We start from the raw sequence: 23,210 nt of genomic DNA, 5'->3' as shown, positions 1-23,210 counted from the left end.
CTCGGAGGAAAGGGTCTTTCCCAGAACCGCGGCCGTCAGATAGGTCCAGCAGCGAGCCGTGTTAGCCAGGTTATAACCTCCTGGTGAGAGACGGGGGGGGGGGGGGGTAGGATTAAGAGAGGCTCGTCATTATGTGGTTACAAGCTGCAGCTACTGAACATCGGTTCTCCTGAAATCCAAACCTCTCAAACTTTATCTGATCACAGCTCAGTACCGGGAAAGTTCTTCAAAGTCAGAGGGACAAAACAAATATTCTAAAATACTTATGTGAAGTATGATTCACCAATGAGATTCAGTTTTGACCTGTGTTGTTTGTCGTCAGCCGGATTACACAAAAACTACACAACAGATTTCCAGGAAACCGGGTGGAAGGATGAAGAAAGAACTAATTTTAGGCACAGATGTGTTTCATGGAAATCTGTATCGTGGGTTTTTGTATAATCCTGCTGACAAACAAACAAACAGACAACACAACAAAGATCTTTGTGTACAGAGCAACTTTCAGGGAAATCACCTTCAGCCCACGAGACCGGGAGTTTGAAAACCATGAGATTCTTGTTTTATTGTCAATTCTGCTAAAACAAGACATTTACTCTTTAATAAAATATCCTCTGTTTATGCAGATTTCTTCTGGTTCTACGATTATGAAACTCTTCAGTTGTGCTTCAGGGAGGGAACTTTTCTGTGGTGGGTTTTATTTGCCAACATTGAGAGAAAAGGCAGAATATTTTTGGTTTCAAGGCTGAGTTGTAAAATAATCTGTAGTTTGGTATTAAGGGGAAATTACAGTGGAATGTTTGAACTGTGCCACTGCAGCTTTGGGTTTCTTGTAAACTCTGGAGGGTTCGACAATTTTACTTTAATGCATATTAGGAAAATAGAAGAACCTCAAACTGGAGGGGCTGAAATGTATCGACACAGGAAAGAGGAATAAAAAAGGGATGAAGGATGAAGAGGAGCAATATAAAACCTCCAAAAATAGGAGGATGTAATGAAGAGAAAGTATGTAGGACAGAGAGGGAGGGAGAGAAAGGAAGAGAGGTGGGATTGTAGTTGAGTAAAATGGCTTCATTGTGTCGTATAATTAGTCGCTATCATCTGGCCGAGGGCTGAGGGGTCTGGAACAGAGCACGGTGTGTGTGTCTGCATGTGTGTGTGTGTGTGTGTGTGTACTGTATGTGCGTCTGTAAATGTGGATATGTGAGTAAATCCCTGACGTTCAAAGTAAAAACAAACAAACACAAAGATAAAAGATGATTATTCACCACATGCACAGGGACACACACACACACACATGAACGTACACCTATGCAAACACACAAATACAAACAACACATCACACCCGTACCTCCTCCCAGCAGCAGAGTGGGGAGCTGCCACTGCAGGACGTACTGGAGGCACTTGCCCACCCCCACCGGCGTCATGTTGAAGGAGCACATGGGGTCGCCGGCCATCGTGTCGGCTCCCAGCTGCATCACCACGGCCTCCGGGTTGAACTGCGCCCGCACCTCCTGCATCACACTGCACAACAAGGGGCCAGTGAACACACAGGTGCCGTTACACAACTCTGTTGCACAAATGTAGTTTGTTACGACTTCAGAAACTACAAATAAAGTAAATATTCCTTTTGAAATCCGGATTATATTCACTTTTCACTTCTTAAATCAGTAAAATCAGATCCCGTGTTTACTTTGAGGTTTTCATGAGAATCTGTGAAAGCCGAGGACAGAAATACTTCAGCTGTGAAAACCTGAGGTTGGAGGGAATCCCCTGCTGAAGTGCCCTTGAGCAAAAAACCCTGAATAGGCACCCGCTCCAAGGCGAGCGTTCCATAACTGACCGAGACCTTTGACTTGCAGGGAGGGGCCCTGCGGTTGGGGGAGGGGAGGGGAGGGAAAATAGAATTTCTCCTCAGGGATCCACAAGGAAAACAATTCTTCAAAGTCGACTCAGAGCTGCAGAGGGAATTTCCAATATTTCCCTTTGTGTGTGTGTGTGTGTGTGTGTGTGTGTGTGTGTACCTGGTAAAGATCTGGTAGTATCTGTCGTCCTTGATGCCGTCCTCCAGGGGGACGTTCACGGCGTACCAGCGTCCTTTACCCAGCCCCGTGTCACACATGTCCCCTGTACCTGAACACACACACACATTTATCTTTCACTACATGTTCACGTTAGATAGATTATCACAAGAAAAACATGTTTCCTGTTCAACATCTGTGAGAATCGAACCTGGGAAGAATCCGGGGGAGAACTTGTGCAGTGAGACGGTCATGACTTTGGAGGTGAAGCTGAAGGCGTCTTCCACACCTGCAGAGAGGAGGAGGAGAAGAAGAGAAATAATGACAAACCTTTAAAGCCTGGATGTATTGTGTGTGTGTGTGTGTGTGTGTGTGTTGTGTACCATCTCCGTGATGCAGGTCAACATCCACGTAAAGCACCCTCTCATATTTCTCCCTCAGTTTGAGGATTCCCAACACGGCGTCGTTCACGTAGCAGAACCCCGACGCCTCGTCCCTGGAGGAGAGAGACAGAAAAAGTTTATTAAAGTATTAATCTTCCGTCATTTATCTTCCAAAGTGCTGATCTATGATGTGATGTCTGCGCCTGACGGTGCAGCCTCACTTCTTCGCGTGGTGCCAGCCCCCGGCCCAGTTGATGGCCACCTCACACTTTTGGTCCAGCAGACACTGAGCTGCGGTGAGTGTAGCGCCCCCTATTGACGCTGCGTAGTCAAAGATCCCCTCTACCACGGGACAGTCATAACCTGGGGGGGGGGGGGGGGTCGAGGGAAAGAGGAGAGAAGAAACATGATAAAACGTCAACAATAAAGATAAATGTGCTGGTTTGAAATCAGTTAATTTAAAAAGAGTTTAACATACTAAAGATATCGCAGGGGCAATGTTTACATATCCTATAACGTGCATTTATTAAAAAGGGAAATGAAGAGGACAATGAAAAGAGGAAGACAGAATTGAAGAGAATGGGTGTGAGGGATAGAAAACAATGGAGTGTGGAAATAGAGTGAGAGAAAGATCTTAATCTGGGTAAAGGTGGAGCAACGAGAGAGAGAGAGAGAGAGAGAGAGAGAGAGAGAGAGAGAGAGAGAGAGAAAGGTGTTTGGAATACAAAAGGAGGAAGAGGACAGGATGAGGGATGAGTCGAGGATGTAAAAGAGAAGCAGCGGAGGGGGGAGAGGAGAGAGGAGAGAGGAGAGAGGAGAGAGGGGAGAAGGAGAGAGGAGAGAGGAGAGAGGAGAGAGGAGAGAGGGTAGGAGGAGAGAGGAGAGAGGAGAGGCAGCGTTAGGCAACAAGTCAAGGAATTAAAAACAAGGAGGATGATTCTAAAGATAGAAATGTAAACTTTGGGCTGAGGGAGAAAAATCCCAGAGCAACAAACCAGTGGATCCTGTTTCCACTGCGTCTCACCCAGTGCAGCTTCCAGTTAGAACCAGTCAAATCTTTAAACAAGTTCTGATTGTTTCAATAAAAGGCAGAAAATAAACAAAGACTAACTTGGAAAGAAAAGCAAAGTTACGGGAAAGTTGTATTTTTTAGTTTAAGTAATGTTTTGAAAACCAGTGTCATACTGCCCCCTGCTGCTAAGAAACAGGAACTGCACCTGAATATTCTAAACCCATCTCTTCCTCCACTTCCCTTTTGAAGCCACATTTGAATCTTAAATGAATCCAAATGGAAGTAAAATGAGTTTTCCTCACCCAGGCCGTAGTCGACTGACTGGGGGTCGTCGTTGTCTCCGTCCTGGCTGATTTTATGAAGATGCTCCAGGTACGAGTCCGTGTGGAACTTGGCCATTTCCTCTATGGTGGCAACACGAGGCTTCACCACACTGAGGGAAATGTTTTCATACAATCAGAGCCTGAACAACACAGATATTAGACGAGCTGAGGAGCTGGAGTTGACTGTTCTTTTACAAAAGATGTGAATTAATTTTCTCTTTCAACCTTCTCAGTGTTTTTGTCAATAACAGAGTTTCAAAGTAAAATCAAACTTAAATATCAGTTGATATAAATCCTGAATATTTAACTCCTTGATATCAGCATCGTCATAGTTGGACTAATTATTAATCTGTCTGTCCATCTATCTATCTATCTATCTATCTGTCTGTCTGTCCATCTATCTGTCTGTCTGTCCATCCATCTATCTATCTATCTATATATCTGTGTGTCTAACTCTCCATCTGTCTATCTATCTGTCTGTCTGTCTGTCCATCTATCTATCTGTCTGTCCATCTATCTATCTATCTATCTGTCCATCTATCTATCTATCTATCTATCTATCTATCTATCTATCTATCTATCTATCCAACTCTCCATCCATCTATCTTAATGTCCATCCATCTATCTATCTAACTCTCCATCCATCTATCTGTCCCTCTGGCTGTCTCTCTGTTTACTTAGATGTCCTCTAACCCTTCTCTGTGAACTAGGATCTCTCGGTGTATTGAACCATCTCTTCCTCTCAGAACCAACAACCCTCTGTGCAGCAGCAGCAGCTCCACGACTCCCACCTGAAGTCTCAGTGTCTCCCCCTGAATCAGGGATTGGAACCAACAACCAGCAGCAGCCGCAGCATGTTCTCACCTCATGTGTCGCAGCAGCCCGTAGGCTTCGATCAGGGAATGGACCATGCTCGCCTGCACGTGAGGGAAACAACACACAGTCAGAACACGAGCACACAATGAGAGGACACGAGCTGCGGAGTGTCCTCGCTCACCCGGTGCGGGACTTTGGACAAAGTGTCGCACGTCTCGATGTACTGGGAACTGTGGACGTACGCCACGGAGCGGGTCCCGGCGCGGTCCTCGTCTCTGTCCTCATCGCTGTCCTCATCTATGTCCCCTCTGCGACTCATGGACGAGCAGTTCGAATCCGAGCGTTCACCTGAAACTCGAGAGAAGACGAAGACACAGCGATGGAGCGGCAGCCTGGTGTCACAGCGTCAACAGCCCCCGTGCCATCCCGGGCCGGGGAGACCAGCGTTCCGCCCCGGTACAGGACGAATAAAGATGATTAAATCATACAAAAGTATCATTAAAATGTTCGTATGACCTTTATTGAAGTGTCTCTGTTTTTTAATAATGGTGTTGGTGTGGTTTTTAGAGGTTAATAACACGGAGAGTTGCTGGAACCGTTACAAACTGAGCTCGGTCGGGAAGCCGGATGCTATTTACGCACGGACTACCAAGCAAGATGCATTCTGGGAAGTAATGTAGTCTTTTCTCCAAACAAGTCAAATTGGTTAATTAATTATAGAGCATATTCTTGATTTATATAACAATCAATGAAGTTATTTATATTATTTTGGTGAAGTGGGGGGGAGAGACGATGGAACGGTCACAGAGCATCGAACCCCCAGTTCCGGGAGCTTCCGGATAGTTTTAGGAAGGAGCACCGAGCGGGAAGGATTCTGGGAATGTTTGTAGTCTTCAATTATAATCAATTAATTGATGAATGAATTGTAATTTCAGCACCCAGCGTTTGTCCTTTTAGTTCAACACAGGTTTATGTTCATGTATGTGTATGTGTATAGATACACGTTTTATAAGGTATTTAATGTTAAGTGTGCAAATATGGATTTATAGATATTTAATTGATTGTAGTAACTTAAGTTTATACGGTTAGAAAGTCACATAAGAAGAGAATACTCACACAGACTTGAAGTACCTCAAACTTTTCACTAAACGGCGCCAAAAACAGCTGTTTTGCACCAAACAACCATCATAACAAATGTAAAATATCATGATTTTATTCGGAATTAATGTTGTAATCGTGCCTAAGGAGAACACAGAGATAAAACAGTGAATATTCTTTACATGTTCAATTTTGTTTTTGTTTTTGCCTCTGTTTGCTTCCTGGTCGCGTTTGACAGATCAGGTGTCACTTTCCCCACAAAGTTACTATTTAAATAGCAGTCATCGCTGTTAAAACAATATTTATTACATCACTAATTAAAATTCTTCCACTGGACAAACTTCAAACATCAAAACTTTCACATGTGCCAAGTTATTTTCAGGAAAGAACATCATTTCCGGTTTCACAATTCAAAATAAAATACTCAGTACTCGGCAAATATTATAATAAAAGTACAGAGAAGGGAAATTGGACAAGCAGTAATCATTTAGAACCATTTCATTCTTCTGAAGTATTATGATTTGTATAGTTGTGGTGAAATGGCTGATAACCTTAATAATACTTTTGTCATTTTACAGTATAAAACACATGAAATCAGTATATTAAGACAACAAGGGAGTGAATCACTACGTCTGTGTCCTTGTGGGGAATTTGTTTTAAAACTTAATATGAAGTTGGTCACATTACAAGCTATTGAGAAATGTATGATATTTAAAAAAACACTAAAATCAAATTTGAAGCCCTAAAAGAGTAGTGCCCTGTTTGTCAATGGTATTATTTGGAGTCAGGAAGCTATTGATTTTTTTAGAAATATAGATAATATTAAAAGAGGGTGTGTCCTATTAATAACAACAACAATACTATTATTCCTTATTAATAACAATACATCTGAGTAAAGTGAATTATATGTGCTTTTGTTCTGAAGGCAGCAGCTGCTCACTTCCTGTCCCGTAGCGGTTAGCCTCAGTTAGCTTACCGCAGCTCGCTGGTGTCCGGTCCCCGCTGCAGATCCACTTGTTGATTCCGAGGAGAACCGGAGCAGCGGCGGTGCTTGTGGCTCCTGAACCCCGGAAACCAGCCTTCCTCCCCCCGGTGCCCGGAGGCATGAGCCCCCCGCGGAGTCTCTGAAGCGGCTCGTTGTTGTTGAACCTGAAGTGAACCGCGGAGCTGTCACCATGAGGAGCCGCAGCAACTCGGGCGTGAAGCTGGACAACTATGCCCGGATGATCCATCAGACGATCATGAAGCACCAGGTGCGACTCCATCATGTTATCATCATGTTATCATCATGTTAACATCATGTTATCATCATGTTAACATCATGTTATCATCTGTAGTAAGGTCAGGTCTCACAGGAAAGTGTCATGGCTGCGGGTAGCTCCTGTAGTAAAGTCACATTTCGCAAGACAACAGTTACAACCACACACACAACACACAGTCAAAGCCTGAGTGTGTGTTTGTGACAGTTGTCAAGTGTGTGTCTGAATGAGAGCTGGACGGTACTCGGTAATTATCGCGATAATTATCCGCTAACACAGTGTAAAGAGTTGTTTTTTGTATTGTGTTGTGTTGTGTTGTGTGTTTGCACAATGCATTTAAACAAATTCCTCAATGCACATTAGTCCCAGACCTGGACACACAGATCTGACCCACTTCTTTTCGTGGACTTGATTTTGTACAAGGGTCCACTTCAAACTAAACTCTTCCCTGAGACGCTCACATGCATCACAATGTCCTCTCTATGCTGAGAAGTGTCCAACCCACTGGGTGTGAAGTCCCCGTCTGTCCCCGTCTGTCCCCATCTGTCCCCGTCTGAACCCGTCCCTCATGGCAGCCGGCCCGGGGCTGTGCACGGCTCACTGCTCAGATGGATCAGTGCACTAATGTCCAAACCTGGTCCCTGGGAGACGAGTGGTTCTGCACCGGACTCACTGACGACACTCTAAATGGAAACTGACAGTGTTTGTGCGATCGAAGCTACACAACACAACTGTCCAGGGTTCCTCCTCAGTCTGTGATGACCCCCTGACCCCCTGACCTTTGACCTCTCTGTGTCCCCCACAGGACCCGGTGACCGGTCTCCTGCCGGGCAGCCCGGATCAGCCGGACGCGTGGGTGAGAGACAACGTCTACAGCATCTTGTCCGTGTGGGCCCTGAGTCTCGCCTACAGGAAGAACGCAGACCGGGACGAGGACAAGGCCAAGGCCTACGAGCTGGAGCAGGTGGGTGTGTGTGTGTGTGTGTGGTCATTGTGTTGCTGATGAAGAGTCTCAGGTTCCTCAGTGTGGACACCAGGAAGAAGAGTGTGTTGACAATACTGACATTTAACCCTCTCTTCCTCTTCCTCTTTCCTTTTGTCTAGAATGTGGTGAAGCTGATGAGAGGTGTCCTGCAGTGCATCATGCGGCAGGTACGTTCTTTGTGTGTTGCTTTTACACACACACACACACACACACGCAGGATGAGGGATTTAAACCTCAGACTGAAACTGCAATCAGGGTTCTTACCTCCTCCAAGTCCCAACAAACCAAACCCATCAGATCTTGTGATGAATCCCAGTTCACTGACGTGTCTCCTCCGTCCTCAGCTGGACAAGGTGGAGAAGTTCAAATACAGCAGGAGCACCTCGGACTCCCTCCACGCCAAGTACAACACCAAGACCTGCGCCCCGGTGGTGGGAGACGACGAGTGGGGACACCTGCAGGTGGACGCCACCTCCCTCTTCCTGTTCTTCCTCGCTCAGATGACGGCATCCGGTGAATAAACCCCTCATGGATCCATGTTGTGGTTCTGAACCCTCGATGGGATTTATTGTTTGTGTTTTTTTCTGCATGTGTGTGCTCACGGTCACGCGTGTGTTCCAGGCCTTCACATCGTCTACACGCAGGATGAAGTGGACGTGGTTCAGAATCTCATGTTCTACATCGAGGCAGCTTATAAAGTGGCGGTGAGTTCTGATTGGTTCACAGGAAGTCTCGGTCCTTTGTGTGTCAGTTTTGTGTGTTGTTATATTTTCTTGAGCATTAACGTCCCCGTCTGATTCTCTGGTTCCCTGCAGGATTATGGGATGTGGGAAAGAGGAGACAAGACCAACCAGGGCATCACTGAGATCAACGTCAGCTCTATCGGCATGGCCAAGGTGAACACACACACACAAACACACACATAAACACACACAGTAAACACACAAACTCAAGCTGTAGAAACGGGCTGATGAGAGGAGCCGAAGCAGCCGGAGCGATGGCAGAACTTTTGAAACAAATCACAACAGCTGCTCCGGGGTCAGCCGTCTGGCACGGAGCAAGGTGTCTGGTCACTGTGGCGGCCTTTACGCTGACCTTTACACAACCCACACTGACTCAGGATCAGATGGGAGACGTTGTGTACTCGGCAGTAACTGACCTCCGTATGGATTCATGTTATATTTCGGTCATCAGACATGTTTTTAGTTAATTAAGAACATTTTTGTGTTGGAGCTTTGTCTGGTTTCATAAAAAACAACAACCCTGAATTTTAAAAACTCAACACAAACATTTCAGTTCTGAGATTTTAACACAACGCGCTGTTCCCTCTCCCTCCCTCTGCGTCCGACCCAGTGCTGTCCTTGTCCGACAGCAAACAGGAGGTATCAGGTTCTCTGTGGTCTTCCAAGAATGGCCTCAATGCACACACACACACACACACACACACACACACACACTCAAACACACACAGAGTCTAATTTAAGACTTTGGAAACAGGCACCGCTGCAGGACGTCCCAAGCTCTTCTAATTACGTGTCATTTTTAGCATTTGAATGAAACACACACTTACACGTAATGTTGTCCACTGATTGAGGGGGTTTCCGTATCCAGATAATGACAACAACTGTGATATTTCAGTTGTGTGTCGTGTGTTGTGAGTTGTGAGTCTGTGGGAGATACAGATGTGATGCTGTGTTCTGCTGTGTGTCCTGCAGGCAGCTCTGGAGGCGTTGGACGACCTCAACCTGTTCGGAGCCAAAGGAGGACCTGGATCTGTGGTGCACGCCTTGGCTGACGACATCCAGCACTGCCAGGTACACACACACACACACAGACACACACAAACACACACACATATACATCGTTTGACATTGTTTTATCTTTCCCCCTCAGTCCATCCTGACCTCCATGTTGCCCCAAGCGTCCATCTCCAAAGAGGTGGACGCCGGAGTCCTGTCCATCATCTCCTACCCTGCGTTTGCTGTGGAGGACATCAACCTGGTCAACATCACCAAGGAGGAGATCATCTCCAAACTCCAGGTGGGGGGGGGGGCTTTATGGAACCTGAAGAGAATATGAGGCTCTACATAGTGATGTGATTGTTACAGATGGAGGAGGAAGAGGGAAAGTACATTGTGTGTTTTATTAAACGTCTCCCGTCCTTTCAGGGTCGATACGGCTGCTGCAGGTTCCTCAGAGACGGACACAAGACACCGAAAGAGGTAAAGTTCTGTCCTGGTCTCACGTCCACTCTCGTCTCTGGTCTTTCATTAAACGTTTCTCGAGTTGGAAAGAATATGTTCAATCTCTGGCTCTGAGAATTGTTAGAAAATAGGACAAAAGACATGTTTCTGTCTCTGATTCTGTCTCCACCCGTGTCCCCTCAGGATCCGAACCGACTCTATTACGAGTCTGCCGAGCTGAAGCTGTTTGAGAACATCGAGTGCGAGTGGCCGCTCTTCTGGACCTACCTCATCCTGGACGGCATCTTCATCAACAGCCCGGAACAGGTAGTCCTCACCTGCATGTGTGTGTGTACAAGTCGTCCCTCGTGTGAACATCTGTCCCGAGAGACGGATCCGACTCTGGTTCCTCTGTTCAGGTGCAGGAGTACCAGGAGGCTCTGGAGGGAATCCTCGTCAAACAGAAGGACGGGTTGCGTCTGGTCCCGGAGCTCTACAGTGTCCCCGCAGACAAGGTGAGGAGCCCAGGGGAAAGTGTTGTTTGTGTTGTTTTCATGCTTTGTATTCTGGTTTTCACATGTTGTGCGTTTCCAGGTGGAGGAGGAGTGCCTGAACCCTCACTCTGTGGAAAGGGTTCCTATGGGTAAGTGTCCTCTGAAGTGGGGACAGTCTCTGTACATCCTGGGAAACCTTCTGTCCGAGGTGAGCCGTCGTTTCACAGAAGAAGAACTGGTGATGTGAACAATTTGCACACAAACACTTTATTTAATGTTTATTTGTCATGTTCCAGGGTTTCCTTGCTCCCGGGGAGATCGACCCTCTGAACCGGAGATTCTCCACCATCCCCAAGCCGGACGTGGTCGTACAGGGTGAGTCCTCAGGAGACACCGAGAGGCCCTGAGCTGTCAAAGAGATGCTTGTTGAACCCGTCTGTCTCTGTCCTCCAGTGTCCATCCTGGCCGAGACCGAGGAGATTAAAGATCTGCTGATGAAGAACGGTATCGAGGTGGAGACGGTGGACGACATCCATCCCATCCACGTGCAGCCGCCCAAAGTCCTGAGCCACATCTACGCCCGACTCGGTACAAGAAACAGCTTTTAGAAGAAACCTCATTCCATATTTTAAATCATATTTAATCGAGTCACATTCCATTTCTCCCAGGACGGAACCCCCGGCTCGGTCTGACCGGGCGACCCTACCGGAGGATCGGGGTGTTGGGAACCTCCAAGTTCTACATCATCAGGAACACCATGTTCACCTTCACTCCTCAGGTCAGCAGGCAAATACAAGGAGTGAACATCAGACTTATTATGATTATGATAGTGATCTTTCATATTTCATCGCTCCAGTTCATCGACCACCAGCAGTTCTACCTGGCGCTGGACAACAAGATGATCGTGGAGATGCTGAGGACAGAGATCTCCTACCTGTCGTCCAGATGGAGGATGACCGGACGCCCCACGGTCACGTTTCCCATTTCACAGACTATGCTGAGTAAATACACACACACACAGACACACACAGACACACACACACACTCACAATGCAGAGAAAAAACCCAACTGAACGCTGCTGTAACTTGCTGAAGCTGATTGTGACAGATTCAGTTCTTCTCTGAGGGAATCGAACCCACTCACCAGAGTTACACAGAGAAGGACATTATGTGTGTGTTTCTATTCTGTGTGTGTGTGTGTGTGTTTCAGCTGAAGACCACACAAACCTGGACCCGGCCGTCCTGGCCACACTGAAGAAGCTACAGGACGGATACTATGGAGGAGTGAGGTGAATGCTCCTGTAGAAAATGAACTCCTTTGACACAATGATTGTATATTTTGTTAAATTAATTAATTAAATGAAAAGAATAAAGTAAAACAGAGAGAAAATACCACTTCTCTGATATTTCTCTTGAGGGATGACTTGGAACTCTCGATTCCCAGGGGGGTCAAAATAACATTTATAAATATAATAAACTTTTTAGACGCACACAAACCCTTCATCCTTTCCTCTTCCTCCTTCCCAGGATCCAGACGGGGAAGCTGTCGGAGTTCTTGACCACTTCCTGTTGCGCCCACCTGAGCTTCCTGGACGGTAAGGCTCCCGGCAGCATGGGCCACCGCACGGTCCAGTGTGATGATGACAGTAGCGACGATGGATACGTGCATGAGTTACGTTATGATGATGGTAAGAAGCCTCTTGATGGAAATGATGCCAGTTGGTGTTTCTTTGATTTCCATCACTGGTCTGACCATGTTCATTCTCACGTGGTCTAAGACTGTGGTTGTAAATACATCTGTGCAAAGTGCAGATGCTCTGAGTCACTATTAACACAAATTAAACATATGAACCTGATACTAAATTCAACGAGTAACTTTTAATATTCCTCACCTGAAAGAGATTGAACCTAAAATACATCATCAAACATGATTCATAACAATTTCCCTGTTTTATCATCATTTAACATAACTGACCTTTGACCTCAGCATGGTGATTTTGTGCTGTTTGCATCTCTCTGTTTAAAATGAAGCCGCGAGTTTCTCAACCTTTATTAACAGTCGTTGTTTTGATATTTTAGAAAATAGATGTTGCATTTAAATGACTGATAACCTCAACTTCATGGACGATAGAGTCTTAAAACTGACGCACGTCTTAATTTAATATACACGCATGTTGTAAAATGTCCCGTGTGACCGGCTGCATGTGCATGAACCTGCAGATGATCTTAATATATTTACATTTTGCATTTTGATCGATAATAATAACCGCTACAGTCAAACTAAGCTGACTCATTAATGCATTTATTTTCACAGGTACCTCTCAAGTTATAAAAATACATTAGGTTTTATTGTTAATACATTTTTTCATGTCAATATATGTTATAAAAGAACGACACTTGTAATTACTTAAAGATATTTGAATGTTGGATGATTTGATTTTGATGATTTGGTTCTTTTACTTTTTGAGGACCTGTAGTTAAGAGTTGTAAACTTGTTTTTGAAACCATGACCCTTGTTGCTTCTCTTTATCTCTTGTCCTCACTTTTCCCTTCGTCCTGCTCTTCACCTCACGTCCTCTCTCGATCTCCTGTCCCCTCAATCCGTCCCCTTGTCCCCGTGTCCAGAGGCGGACGACCTGGCTCAGTACCTGGACCACCTGTTGGCCCACACCGCGCCCAAGAGGCCCAAACAGAAGGCCGGGGGGCTGGGCCGGTTCAGGGCGGCGGCCACCAAGACGAAGGAGATGGTGTCTCTGATGAACAAAGCTCAGGACCTCAACGTGCACAGTGAGTGGCTCCTTCATTGAGACGTCTCCACGTGCATCAACCTGCAGAATGAGATCTCCTCCCTGTTTGTGTCCAGACGTCAACATGTACCTGGCGAACAAACTGTTCCGCTCCCGTCAGCCGTCCCTCAACCTGAACCTCCCCGACCCCCCCGAGGGACAAGCGAGTGGGGTGGGTGTCCATTCCCTTCAGTTCGTTCATCTGCTCCATCTTCTTCTTCTTCTTTTCCTCTGTGATCACTCAAAGTGAACGTTTCCACCTCCAGGTTCCACAGGTGCTGATCACCTCAGAGAGCGGAATCCCCCGAGAGGCCAGCGGAGGAATCGACTACGAGGCTCTGGTCCTGATGCTGAAGGACACACAGAGTCTGCAGGACCAGGCTGACATCCTCCACATCCTCTTCAAGGACAAGTGAGATAACACAAGAGGAACACAAACATTTAAAAATAGCAGAAACAGTTTATTCTATCATGATATATACTTTAATTTAAACACAGTATGACCATCTTTAATGCAGCGTTTATCGACCTCTGTGCATGTTTGTGTTGTTGTGTCTCTCTGTGTGTGTGTGTGTGTGTTGTTGTGGGTCTTGTTAACAGGGGCATGGACTGGGACACTCAGCTGCACGGTAAAGGCTCCACGGTGCAGACGCTGCTCACCGACCTGTATGAGAAGGTTGGAGACCTCAAGCTGTGGGGCCTCATCAGGATGATCTCCGGCATGTTGAGGAAGAAGGTGGAGGAGCTCGACTCGGTAGGAAACCACAGAGAGAGAGACATTAATTCATTTATTTATTTAATATTGTTTTATATAGTATGATAACCTTTCTTTTATTTCCATTTCACTTGAGAAAGCTGTTGAACATCCAGATCCTCCCTCTCTTCTCCTCCTCCATTCCTTCACAAACTTCCCCCTCATCTCACCTTCTCCAGATCTCCTCTCTGATTGGTTGTGATCTCTCTCTCCCCCGCTCTGTAGGCCTGCTCTGATTTGCTGGCGCACCAGAAGCACCTGACCGTGGGTCTGCCTCCGGAGCCCAGAGAGAAAACCATCACGGCTCCGATCCCGGCCGACCAGCTGGCGGCGCTCATCGACGAGGCCAGCGACAACAACATCAGCGTGGCCATTCTCACTCAGGTGAGTCGTGTCCTCCACTAGATTTAAACCTGTCCTCACCTTGTCCTCGTCCTTCATCTCCCTCCTCTCCTCCCTCCTCCAGGAGATCATGGTGTATCTGGCCATGAGCATCAGGACTCAGCCCAGTTTGTTCAGCGAGATGTTCCGGCTCCGGATCGGCCTCATCATCCAGGTCATGGCCACGGAACTGGCTCAGTCACTCAACTGCTCAGGTGAGAACCACGGTTCAAACAAATCAGAAAATATCCAGTCACAGCTTCAGAAACACTCCCATTTTCTTATTCTGCTAAATCCCAAAATATGTGTGTGTCTGTGTTTGTTTGTGTGTGTGTGTGTGTGTGTGTGTGTGTGTGTGTGTGTCTGCAGGAGAGGAGGCCACAGAGAGTCTGATGAGTTTGAGTCCTTCTGAACTGAAGAATCTCCTCCACCACATCCTGAGTGGGAAGGAGTTTGGTGTCCAGCGCAGCAGTGAGTCTCTCTCCTGCTCATGCATCACATCCTAAATGTGAAAACTTGTGTTTAACATGTATTTTTGTGGGTCGTCCCCCCCCCCCCCTCCTCTCAGTGCGAGAGATGGACACTGGAGTCAGTCCGGCCATCTCCATCCATCATCTGGGAAACGTTGGCGCCACCAAGAGTGAGAGAGCCGGCATCAGCAAACTGAAGAGCGACATGCGGATGGTAGGATCCTGTGGGTTGTGCGATTAGAAAACAAGCCTCTCACATTGTGTGTTTGTGTTTGTTCACTCTTTTATTAAATAACTTAAAGGATGAGTAAACGTGATGAGAGGACGCTGGTTTGAAAGTGTTTTGTCTTGTTGCAGCTGGAGCACAGGTTGTCTCTGGATCCCAGTAAGGTGACCACTACAGATTCAGATTAGCTGCTAATTCAGCTGGATGACGCTAATTTGGTTTAGAAACAAATTCAAAGGGAGAATTCTGGAGGTTTTGTAGGAATTGAATCGGTGAATCTGAATTGTTGCTGCGGATGAATTGTGGAGCCGGTGGAATGAGTTGTGTTGTCGTGGGTGTGAACGTCTCCAGAGCCGCTTGGTTCCTGTGATTCTTTCACCAACTGGTTTTCTTGTTGCAGGCGGACCACAGGTTGTCTCTGACGGATCCATTCAAGGTGACGATCATGTGAAGGAATATTAATAATCACAGTTAATCACCGCTTATCTGATTAATAAGTTTTACATATCAGTAGAAATCAATAATACGTGTGTGCGTATGATTTTAAAAATATGAGTTTTTCAAATCCTGTGGTACCAACACCCGGCTGCCTTTAACAGATCGGGTCACAGAGGTGATGATGATGAGGATGAGGATGATGATGAAGGAGTTAATTCATGTTGCTGTGTTGTTGTGAACTCACCATTTTTATATTAATATCATTAACTGGTTTTGCTGTGAAAAATTATTATTGGGTTTTGGTGGTGATGATGCAAAATTCAAAATAAGAGTCTGGACAAATGGAGAGTTAACGGTTAAATCTGACGGAATTAAAAATAGATGAGTTGTAATTTAGAGTTCTGATGCAGATGCAGAGGGAAGACAGAGCTGCTCAGAGTGAGGAGGAGGAGGAGGAGGAGGAGGAGGAGGAGGAGGAGGAGGAGGAGGAGGAGGAGGAGGAGGAGGAGGAGGAGGAGGAGGAGGAGGAGGAGGAGGAGGAGGAGGAGGAGGAGGAGGAGGAGGAGGAGGAGGATGGTGGTTGCTTGATTTCAGTGAATGGAAAGGCTTCAGGCTTTGAAATGATTTGGTTGTAAAGAGAAAGTTTAAACAAAGTTTGTGTGTTGTCTGTTTCAGTGGGACCAGTCTCTGACTCCTCGCAAGGTGACTCTGAAAACCACGTTAAACTGGGTTCTGTGGGTTTTAATTCTCGTGAACATCGACTAAAGATCATGAAGCCGATCATGTGACTGGTTTACATATGGACGAGTATTGGGATCAGGCATAAAATACACAAAAAAAGATTATTACTCATTTTATTATATTTGAAAACTTGAACAACATTTCTCCCGTTGAGTGCGATGTTATTTACATCTTTTAAATTTTCTTGCCTGATACTCCTCCGTATTAACTTTCTGATTTCTGACGGCTGCTGATTTCAATTCAAAACTTTAATTACTGTAGTTGATTGTTCTTTACTTTTTGTAGAGAAACAACTAATAATTGTTCTAATTATCTTTCTGCTTCTCAATTAAGGGAATATCTGATATTTGTGCTTAAGATTTGTTATTTATACACCGCGTTTTTGTTTAATCTCTCGTCCTTCTGGTAAAATGGAAACAGGGAATTCGCGGTCACATGACGATGAATCTTTATTTTCCTGTGCAGGGTTTTTAGCGCCACCTAGCGCTGTTTCATGGAATCCTCCTCACCAGGGAACTAATCAGTTAATTCATCTCTAATTTCACTGTTTTCTAACCTGATGTCTGTGATTTCTAATCCTGATTTTGATTTTTGCACGATGTGACTCTGGATGAATCGATGGAAGAAGAAGCTCCATCCCTCCGTTTCTCTGCTCACCACCAACCTCTGTTTTTTATCTGTGTTTCTTCTTCTTTTTTCTCCTCCTCTTTTTTTCTGCGTCTCAGGGAATGAGGTCTCAGTCGCTGGACATAGGAAACATCGAGTCTGGGGTAAACATTCGATTTGTCGATCTCATATTTATCACAATTCAGGATTGGGGAGTGGTCTTCTGGATTGTGATGTGCCTCAGGACAGGCAGGGGGCGCTGTTCTGTGAGAGTCAAACAGCAGCTGCAGTGAGTCCTCTCTGTTTGTGATGATGCAGAGGTACCGGATGCAGTCAATAGAGTCTCTGGACATCCCGGAGTGCGTCCCCGTCAGCAGGGACACCCGACACGGCCAGTGGCTGCGCAGGAGGCGACTGGACGGCGCCTTGAACCGAGTCCCGGTCGGGTTCTACCAGAAAGTCTGGAAGATCCTGCAGAAGGTCAGAGCCACACTGAGCCTCAGTTGTTAGCTTAGATCAGATCTGTCAGTGCAACACAACAATACACACAAACAACACAACTGTTTGGACCTTTAATCCACATTGAGTTCAACGTCCTGATGAATCAAACCTGTTTTCCTCCAGTGTCACGGTCTGTCCATCGAGGGCTTCGTTCTCCCTTCTTCTACGACCAGAGAGGTAAACGCTCTTCACTCAAAAGTCTCCTCGTTGCTTCAGTTCATTATTAATCTGGTCTCACTTATGTTTCTCCAGATGACGCCGGGTGAGATCAAGTTCGCCGTCCACGTGGAGACGGTTCTGAACCGCGTCCCTCAGCCCGAGTACCGGCAGCTGCTGGTGGAGGCCATCTTGGTCCTCACCATGCTGGCGGACGTGGAGATCCAGAGCATCGGCTCCATCATCCACATCGAGAAGATCGTGCACCTCGCCAACGACATGTTCTACAAGGACCAGGTGGGCGGCGCCACACACCACCATCAGATTCAGTGTTGTGGTAATCAGTTCTTTGATTTGAAGTTCTTCTTCTTCTGCTCCAGATGGACCTGGGGGCGTCGGAGCACATCCTGGACAGGGACCCGGCCACCGGAGTGTGCCGGCTGCTGTACGACAGCGCCCCCAGTGGCCGCTTTGGGAGCATGACCTACCTCACCAAGGCCGTGGCGGAGTACGTGCAGGACCTGCTGCCCAGCGGCTCGTGTGCCGTGCAGTGAGAAGACGCCGTGACGCAGCTCCACTGAGACGTGAAGACGTTTTCTACCTTAAAGTTACAATAGAACCGTGAGGCTGAGGGTTCGAGACACGTTACAGTATTTTCACTAAAGGGAATTATGGGAAATTCTTGTCCTGAGTTAGATGATAAAATGAATTATTGGCAGGCTAGCTGTTTCCCCCTGCTGTCAGTCTTTGTGCTAAGCTAACTGCTAACTCTATGCAGCTGCACATCAATGTTTTTCATCTAACTCCTTTCACTCGATGTCAAACTTTAAAATTAATAATTTAACGTTCATTATAGGAGCTCATGAATATATTCTTCAAAGCATAATATTTAAACCAGTGGAAGTGAATCTAACTTTCTAAAGAACTTATAGAAACTTGTGTAACCACTGTTAAACAAATAATCCTTAAGGCTGATGCTGCTCTATTTCCACATCTGCTCAGACTGTGGTGCAGCTGGTGGAGGGAGAAGGTGAATGCACCCCCGACCTGGTCTCATGTCACCATACCTCAAAATCCTACCTGCTGTGTGATGTAAAAAAGAATGGTTCATAATTAAATCTATTTATTTTACATGTAGACGTGTCTCTGTTTGGGAGATTTCTCTAAAGCCTTAACTCGTAAAAAGTGTGTGTGTGTGTGTGTGTGTGTGAAACTCTGAGTTTGTGCAGATATGACTTTACATTTATTCTCATGTTGGAGAATAAAGAGTTTTTAGCACGATGCTGTTCTTTTGAAAGTTGTTTTTGAAACTACTCAGTGGATTCTAAGCCCTTTAAAGAAGGGAAGCACTTTAATTCACTGTCGTCACTAGCTGAACTTTAACTTTAATAAGTTTAGTTTATTATAAAAACAGTGAAACTCTCATCATCGGTTGTTTTACTCTCTGTTGGTCACGTTTCAACTCTAACACTTTGTTCTCCAGGTGTTTTAATGTCTCTCCACGTGAAGAACAAACCATCGTGAGCCAGTAATTCAGATTAATAAGGTCATTAATGTGTTGAGAAGAACAGGAGGAGGAGGAGCCTGTGATATGAGAAATGAATAATATCCACTGAACAAACTGTTCCTTCGTTGTTTTGTTGTTTTTGAAGCTAATTCTGTAATAAAAGAGAAAAGAGAAGTTGTTTGAATTTTTCTTTTTCTAACTTCTGCTGCAGTTTGTTGTCCTCCAATCAGATCGCTCTACCTGCTTCGTCAGGGGGCGTGTCCGATGAGATGCTAACTTCTACTCCTTAAACTAATATTCGAGGAAAGGAGGAGAAAGTTTCAGATGTGTTACGTTTAAACTTTGAACTGTGGTGAGTTTAAAGTTCAGCTCGCAGGACAAAAGGACCTGAAACAAGTCGACGCACAGTCAAGGTAAACACAGACTCAGGATCAGTATAGACCTTAGATATTGACCTGTGATATGAACATATGTAAACGTGAACACACAACACACACAACACACACACAGACACACTCTGTCACCAACAGAAACTGAACCTGATCACGTTTCCTCCTCTTGATCAGATGAAGGTAAAAGTGCAGCTGCAGGAAACTGCTGAGCCAGCAGATTTCAACAGAACTCGTTTCACAGACTGATTAACTCTCGTTATTGATTCTGGTCTTCAAGTGGTTTGAAGTCCGTGAACCTGAAGTCAAATGTGCGACTCGTGCGTCAAAGATACTTGTTTCTTTTGACATGAATTATTCTAAAACTCAAAATAAGGCCAAAATAAATGAGAATTGTTATTTTCCAATGCTTTTATTCCCCCTCCTCCTCCTCTGACGCTCCACAGGCAGCTAACACAGTACACACAGTACACACAGTACGCACAGTACACAGTACAAAGATAATTTTTCGGTTTAAAAGTGCAATCCTACTCAAACATTTCTCAAACATGCTGAGTGTACAAAAATATCAGCAACCCCCCGCTCTGTGCATGACGTAAACGATGCAGGTGAGTCGAAGCAAAATCTGAAAATAAAACCCCCGAGGCTGTGCAGCTCGTCTTCAGGGAACTGGTCCCAATAGACCAGGGTGGTCTGAAACTGGGAAAAATGTCTGAGCAAATTTTGGGTTTATTTATTATTCTTAAACAAGACATTAATTATCAATATATCTGAAAGGAAATACTATATAAAGTATATTTTGGGTATACACGGCAGATATGACGTGTACGTTTCCTCCATTTGTTTTAAATCATGTTTTTGTAATTGAAGTGAATTCGTACTCGGCAGATTCATTTGCACCTGAACAAACTTTAGTTTAAAAACAACTTTCAACAGAATAAAACAGAACTTGAAGATGTTGAAATGTTCAGGCTGCTCGAGCTCGGCCGCAGACTTTTGTAACCTCTTCTACTTTTTCCTATTTCTGTTTCCTCTTATTAAAAACTCTGGCTGTCGACCGTTCTCCCGCTGCGTCAGAAATCTGATATTAAAGTCAGATTTACATTTTGGTTGCTTTGTTAAATGGGAAAATATAAAGTTTTTGGGCCAAAGCACATTTCACAAAATAAAAACAAGCTCCACATTGTTTTCTTTTTTTTTTTCTGGCTGGTTGTTGATATAAACGTCATAACTGTCTGTTCTTTGTGTTTTGCTTCTATGATCATGTAGATTTCTGGAGGTGAGTTCAAGGCCACAGTAACTTGCAGGACAGAGGACAAAGTTAAAGACTTTGCTCCATGGAAGTAAAAGTATAAAAAGACTCTTATTAAAAAACTTTCTCACTGATCCTATCGTGGAAAATATCAATTATAAACTTTTATATTGAACTTTACCCCTCGAGTGATATTTCTCATTATAGGTGGAGCATTAATTAACTGCTTGTTGTGTGAATCCATAAAAACTTTGAGATTTCATCAGAAACAAATTGGAACATATAAATACAGAAGTCCGAGTACAGAGCCTGGATGAGTTCCAGTCCTCAGAACTCGGGTTTGGATCTCGTCTGCTCGCTGGGGCTGAACGTCCGGTGTCCGGTGTCCGGTCAGTAGTTCACCGGCTCGGACGCGGCCCGGTGGCTGGTGGAGCAGTAGCCCGCCCTGTGGACGACAAGAGAACAACACGTAGCTCGGTTAGCGGCTTCATCGATCTTCATCACTGAGGCAAAACTTTCTGTTTTCAGTTCGATAACGTAAAAAACGCATTTATTCACATTTTGATGCACTATACATTTCCAATCTACTCAAGAATATTCAACATGGCGTAAATAGTAAATAAACTAAAAAGAGATGCTAGGCTAACTGCTCAAAGCTGCAACATGCAACTCCACCACTAGATGTCACTACATTCTACACACTGAACCTTTAAACTACTGGAATGCTTCAATGATTTGCTTCTTAAGCCCTTAGCTAACATGGACCCGAGTGTTAGCGACCTGGATTAAGTGTATTTTTATATTTACCTGCAGAGTCCAGTGGAGCACTCGTAGTTGTTCTGGCAGTAAGCTCCGAACGGTTTGCTGCTCATGATTCTCCACAGGGGGGTCATCCGGGCGACCCTCCTCAGCGTGTGGACGACCGAGTCTGAACTGTGGTCGGAGCCGGACTGCAGCCGCGAGGCCAGCGGACCTGCACACACCTGCAACACACACACACAACACACACAACACACACACAACACACACAGGAGACGATTAGAGACCAAGGACACACTGCACGATTAAACATTGATTTATTACAGTAATTCTACACAAGTCACCTCCGAGTATCTCTATTGAACAAAGTGGTGAGATAACACAACACACATTTGTGTTTTAATGATGTACTGAACAAATGTGTTTCTACATTCTCAAAACTAAATAATATTAAACTGAGGCCCACAGCTTTTTCTGGAGCTTTCACCCACATTTCACGACCTTCATCTGTCTAAAGTTTCCAAGATCAAGATTTAACTTTTACGTTCAAAAACCACCAATTAATGTAAAAGTCTCCAAAGTGAGAATACATAAAAAGATCATTTATTTATATGGGTACTGTACTATTATGGTACATGTACTTTCTAAAACAAAACTCAACTTTCTGAGTTGAGTTATAAAATCGATGTTTTTCAGTCTGGAGTAATTTCTAATATCTCAAACACTTAAAAAGACTTGACAGTTTCTATGAATGCCTTTTATCTGGACTCACTCACCTGCTGAGTCAGCACCACCAGCACAAAGCCCAGAGCCACTGCTGCTCTGCTCTGGACGAATCTGCTTCTGTCCTGCATCTCTTCAGCTTCAAGTCCGACTAGTCCAAATAGTGAGTCTGGATTCTGGAGTCTGGCTCTAGTCGGGTTCCTTTGAGCTGGAGGTGGACCTGACTCAGCGAGCTCAGCTGTGGCACCGGCTGGGAGGCAGAGCTCTGCTTTATATAGACCGGCCATGATCCCAGGAGGCGGGAAGGGGTGGGGGGGGAGGGAGAGAGTCCATCATGTGTCGTCCACCCCTCCCTCCACCTCTCTCTCTCTCTCCCTCCCTCTCTCTCTCTAGCTTTGTCTCTCTTTTTTGGCCCAAATGTGACAGCATGTGTTTGCAAAACCCGGCATTCCCCAAACGTGTGTGTGTGTGTGTGTGTGTGTGTGTGTGAGTGAACCTGCAGTGAACCTGAACACATCCTGACTTGACGCAATCCAACAAACCGGCTTATATAATCCAGATATATACACATATATGAGCTCAGTGTGATTTATATAAGCAGGTGCACATGACATACGTGAGCTCCATGCATTTAAATAATAGAATGATTTAGATAAAGCTGAAAGCTGCAGGACACGTCTGGACACACAGAGGAACCAACTTAGATCTGATGGAGATGTGTGGGTGGGTTTTAAATTGGGTTTTTCTTTACTGGTTCGACAGAAAACCTCTTTGCAATGGAATAATTTGATTCTTTTGTTTGGCTCATGTCCCATTTGCTAACATGGAGGAGGCTGATTGTTTAGCTGCCGGGAGCAGCCAGGTCGTCTATTTCTATAGAAATGTCAATTTATTAGCTAAGTTTGGTTTTAATTTGTTAATTGATGCTATAGAAACGAGGGTTAAATGTC

At 45.2% G+C, this 23,210-nt stretch overlaps 3 protein-coding genes across 5 annotated transcripts; 1 reads left to right on the top strand and 2 right to left on the bottom strand.

The window, feature by feature from the left end:
- Positions 1–2,618: 2,618 nt before the first annotated feature.
- On the bottom strand, positions 2,619–4,948 carry hdac8 (histone deacetylase 8). The gene is made up of 4 exons (XM_053416428.1): positions 4,734–4,948; positions 4,601–4,653; positions 3,716–3,846; positions 2,619–2,764 (listed from the first exon to the last, which is right to left on the bottom strand). Exons 1-4 carry the CDS (start codon positions 4,869–4,871, stop codon positions 2,619–2,621), a joined length of 468 nt encoding a protein of 155 aa, XP_053272403.1. The 5' UTR covers positions 4,872–4,948.
- A 1,679-nt stretch (positions 4,949–6,627) lies between these two features.
- Positions 6,628–19,311, top strand: phka1a (phosphorylase kinase, alpha 1a (muscle)). Of its 3 annotated transcripts, XM_053416425.1 has the most exons (34): positions 6,628–6,903; positions 7,715–7,873; positions 8,014–8,061; positions 8,239–8,407; positions 8,516–8,598; positions 8,710–8,790; positions 9,610–9,708; positions 9,788–9,934; positions 10,063–10,116; positions 10,282–10,404; positions 10,497–10,592; positions 10,672–10,779; positions 10,868–10,946; positions 11,025–11,159; positions 11,240–11,349; positions 11,428–11,572; positions 11,782–11,860; positions 12,099–12,259; positions 13,197–13,358; positions 13,435–13,529; positions 13,624–13,769; positions 13,958–14,111; positions 14,337–14,495; positions 14,578–14,707; positions 14,862–14,963; positions 15,061–15,176; positions 15,320–15,352; positions 15,589–15,624; positions 16,302–16,328; positions 17,093–17,137; positions 17,292–17,453; positions 17,598–17,651; positions 17,727–17,927; positions 18,011–19,311. In XM_053416425.1, the coding sequence occupies exons 1-34, from the start codon at positions 6,826–6,828 to the stop codon at positions 18,182–18,184; spliced, it is 3,750 nt and encodes a 1,249-aa protein (XP_053272400.1). In that variant the 5' UTR covers positions 6,628–6,825; the 3' UTR covers positions 18,185–19,311. The 3 variants fall into 3 exon arrangements, with proteins under 3 accessions (XP_053272400.1, XP_053272401.1, XP_053272402.1); XM_053416426.1 differs by lacking the exon at positions 15,320–15,352; XM_053416427.1 differs by lacking the exons at positions 15,320–15,352; positions 15,589–15,624; positions 16,302–16,328.
- Positions 19,312–19,919: 608 nt separating this feature from the next.
- Positions 19,920–22,556, bottom strand: leap2 (liver-expressed antimicrobial peptide 2). Its single transcript, XM_053416573.1, has 3 exons — positions 22,314–22,556; positions 21,586–21,761; positions 19,920–21,223 (listed from the first exon to the last, which is right to left on the bottom strand). The coding sequence occupies exons 1-3, from the start codon at positions 22,545–22,547 to the stop codon at positions 21,169–21,171; spliced, it is 465 nt and encodes a 154-aa protein (XP_053272548.1). The 5' UTR covers positions 22,548–22,556; the 3' UTR covers positions 19,920–21,168.
- Between the last annotated feature and the right edge of the window lie 654 nt (positions 22,557–23,210).

Source organism: Pleuronectes platessa, chromosome 23 (assembly GCF_947347685.1).
Source record: "Pleuronectes platessa chromosome 23, fPlePla1.1, whole genome shotgun sequence".
Taxonomy (NCBI): Eukaryota; Metazoa; Chordata; class Actinopteri; order Pleuronectiformes; family Pleuronectidae; genus Pleuronectes; species Pleuronectes platessa.
Note: the sequence above shows the minus strand (reverse complement) of the source record. Positions and strands in the feature narration are given on the sequence as shown.

Bases quoted from the DNA above. Each gene is read 5' to 3' on its own strand.
- leap2 (XM_053416573.1), bottom strand. From the start codon at position 22,547: ATGGCCGGTCTATATAAAGCAGAGCTCTGCCTCCCAGCCGGTGCCACA. The intron at 21,762-22,313 runs GTGAGTGAGTCC...TGTGTGTTGCAG, and splicing joins TGGTGGTGCTGACTCAGCAG to GTGTGTGCAGGTCCGCTGGC. The intron at 21,224-21,585 runs GTAAATATAAAA...TGTCGTCCACAG, and splicing joins TGCTCCACTGGACTCTGCAG to GGCGGGCTACTGCTCCACCA.
- phka1a (XM_053416425.1), top strand. From the start codon at position 6,826: ATGAGGAGCCGCAGCAACTCGGGCGTGAAGCTGGACAACTATGCCCGG. The intron at 13,770-13,957 runs GTGAGATAACAC...TCTTGTTAACAG, and splicing joins CACATCCTCTTCAAGGACAA to GGGCATGGACTGGGACACTC. The intron at 14,964-15,060 runs GTGAGTCTCTCT...CCCTCCTCTCAG, and splicing joins GTTTGGTGTCCAGCGCAGCA to TGCGAGAGATGGACACTGGA.
- hdac8 (XM_053416428.1), bottom strand. From the start codon at position 4,871: ATGAGTCGCAGAGGGGACATAGATGAGGACAGCGATGAGGACAGAGAC. The intron at 3,847-4,600 runs GTGAGAACATGC...CATTTCCCTCAG, and splicing joins GGGCTGCTGCGACACATGAG to TGTGGTGAAGCCTCGTGTTG. The intron at 2,765-3,715 runs GTGAGGAAAACT...CCCCCCCCCCAG, and splicing joins GTCAGTCGACTACGGCCTGG to GTTATGACTGTCCCGTGGTA.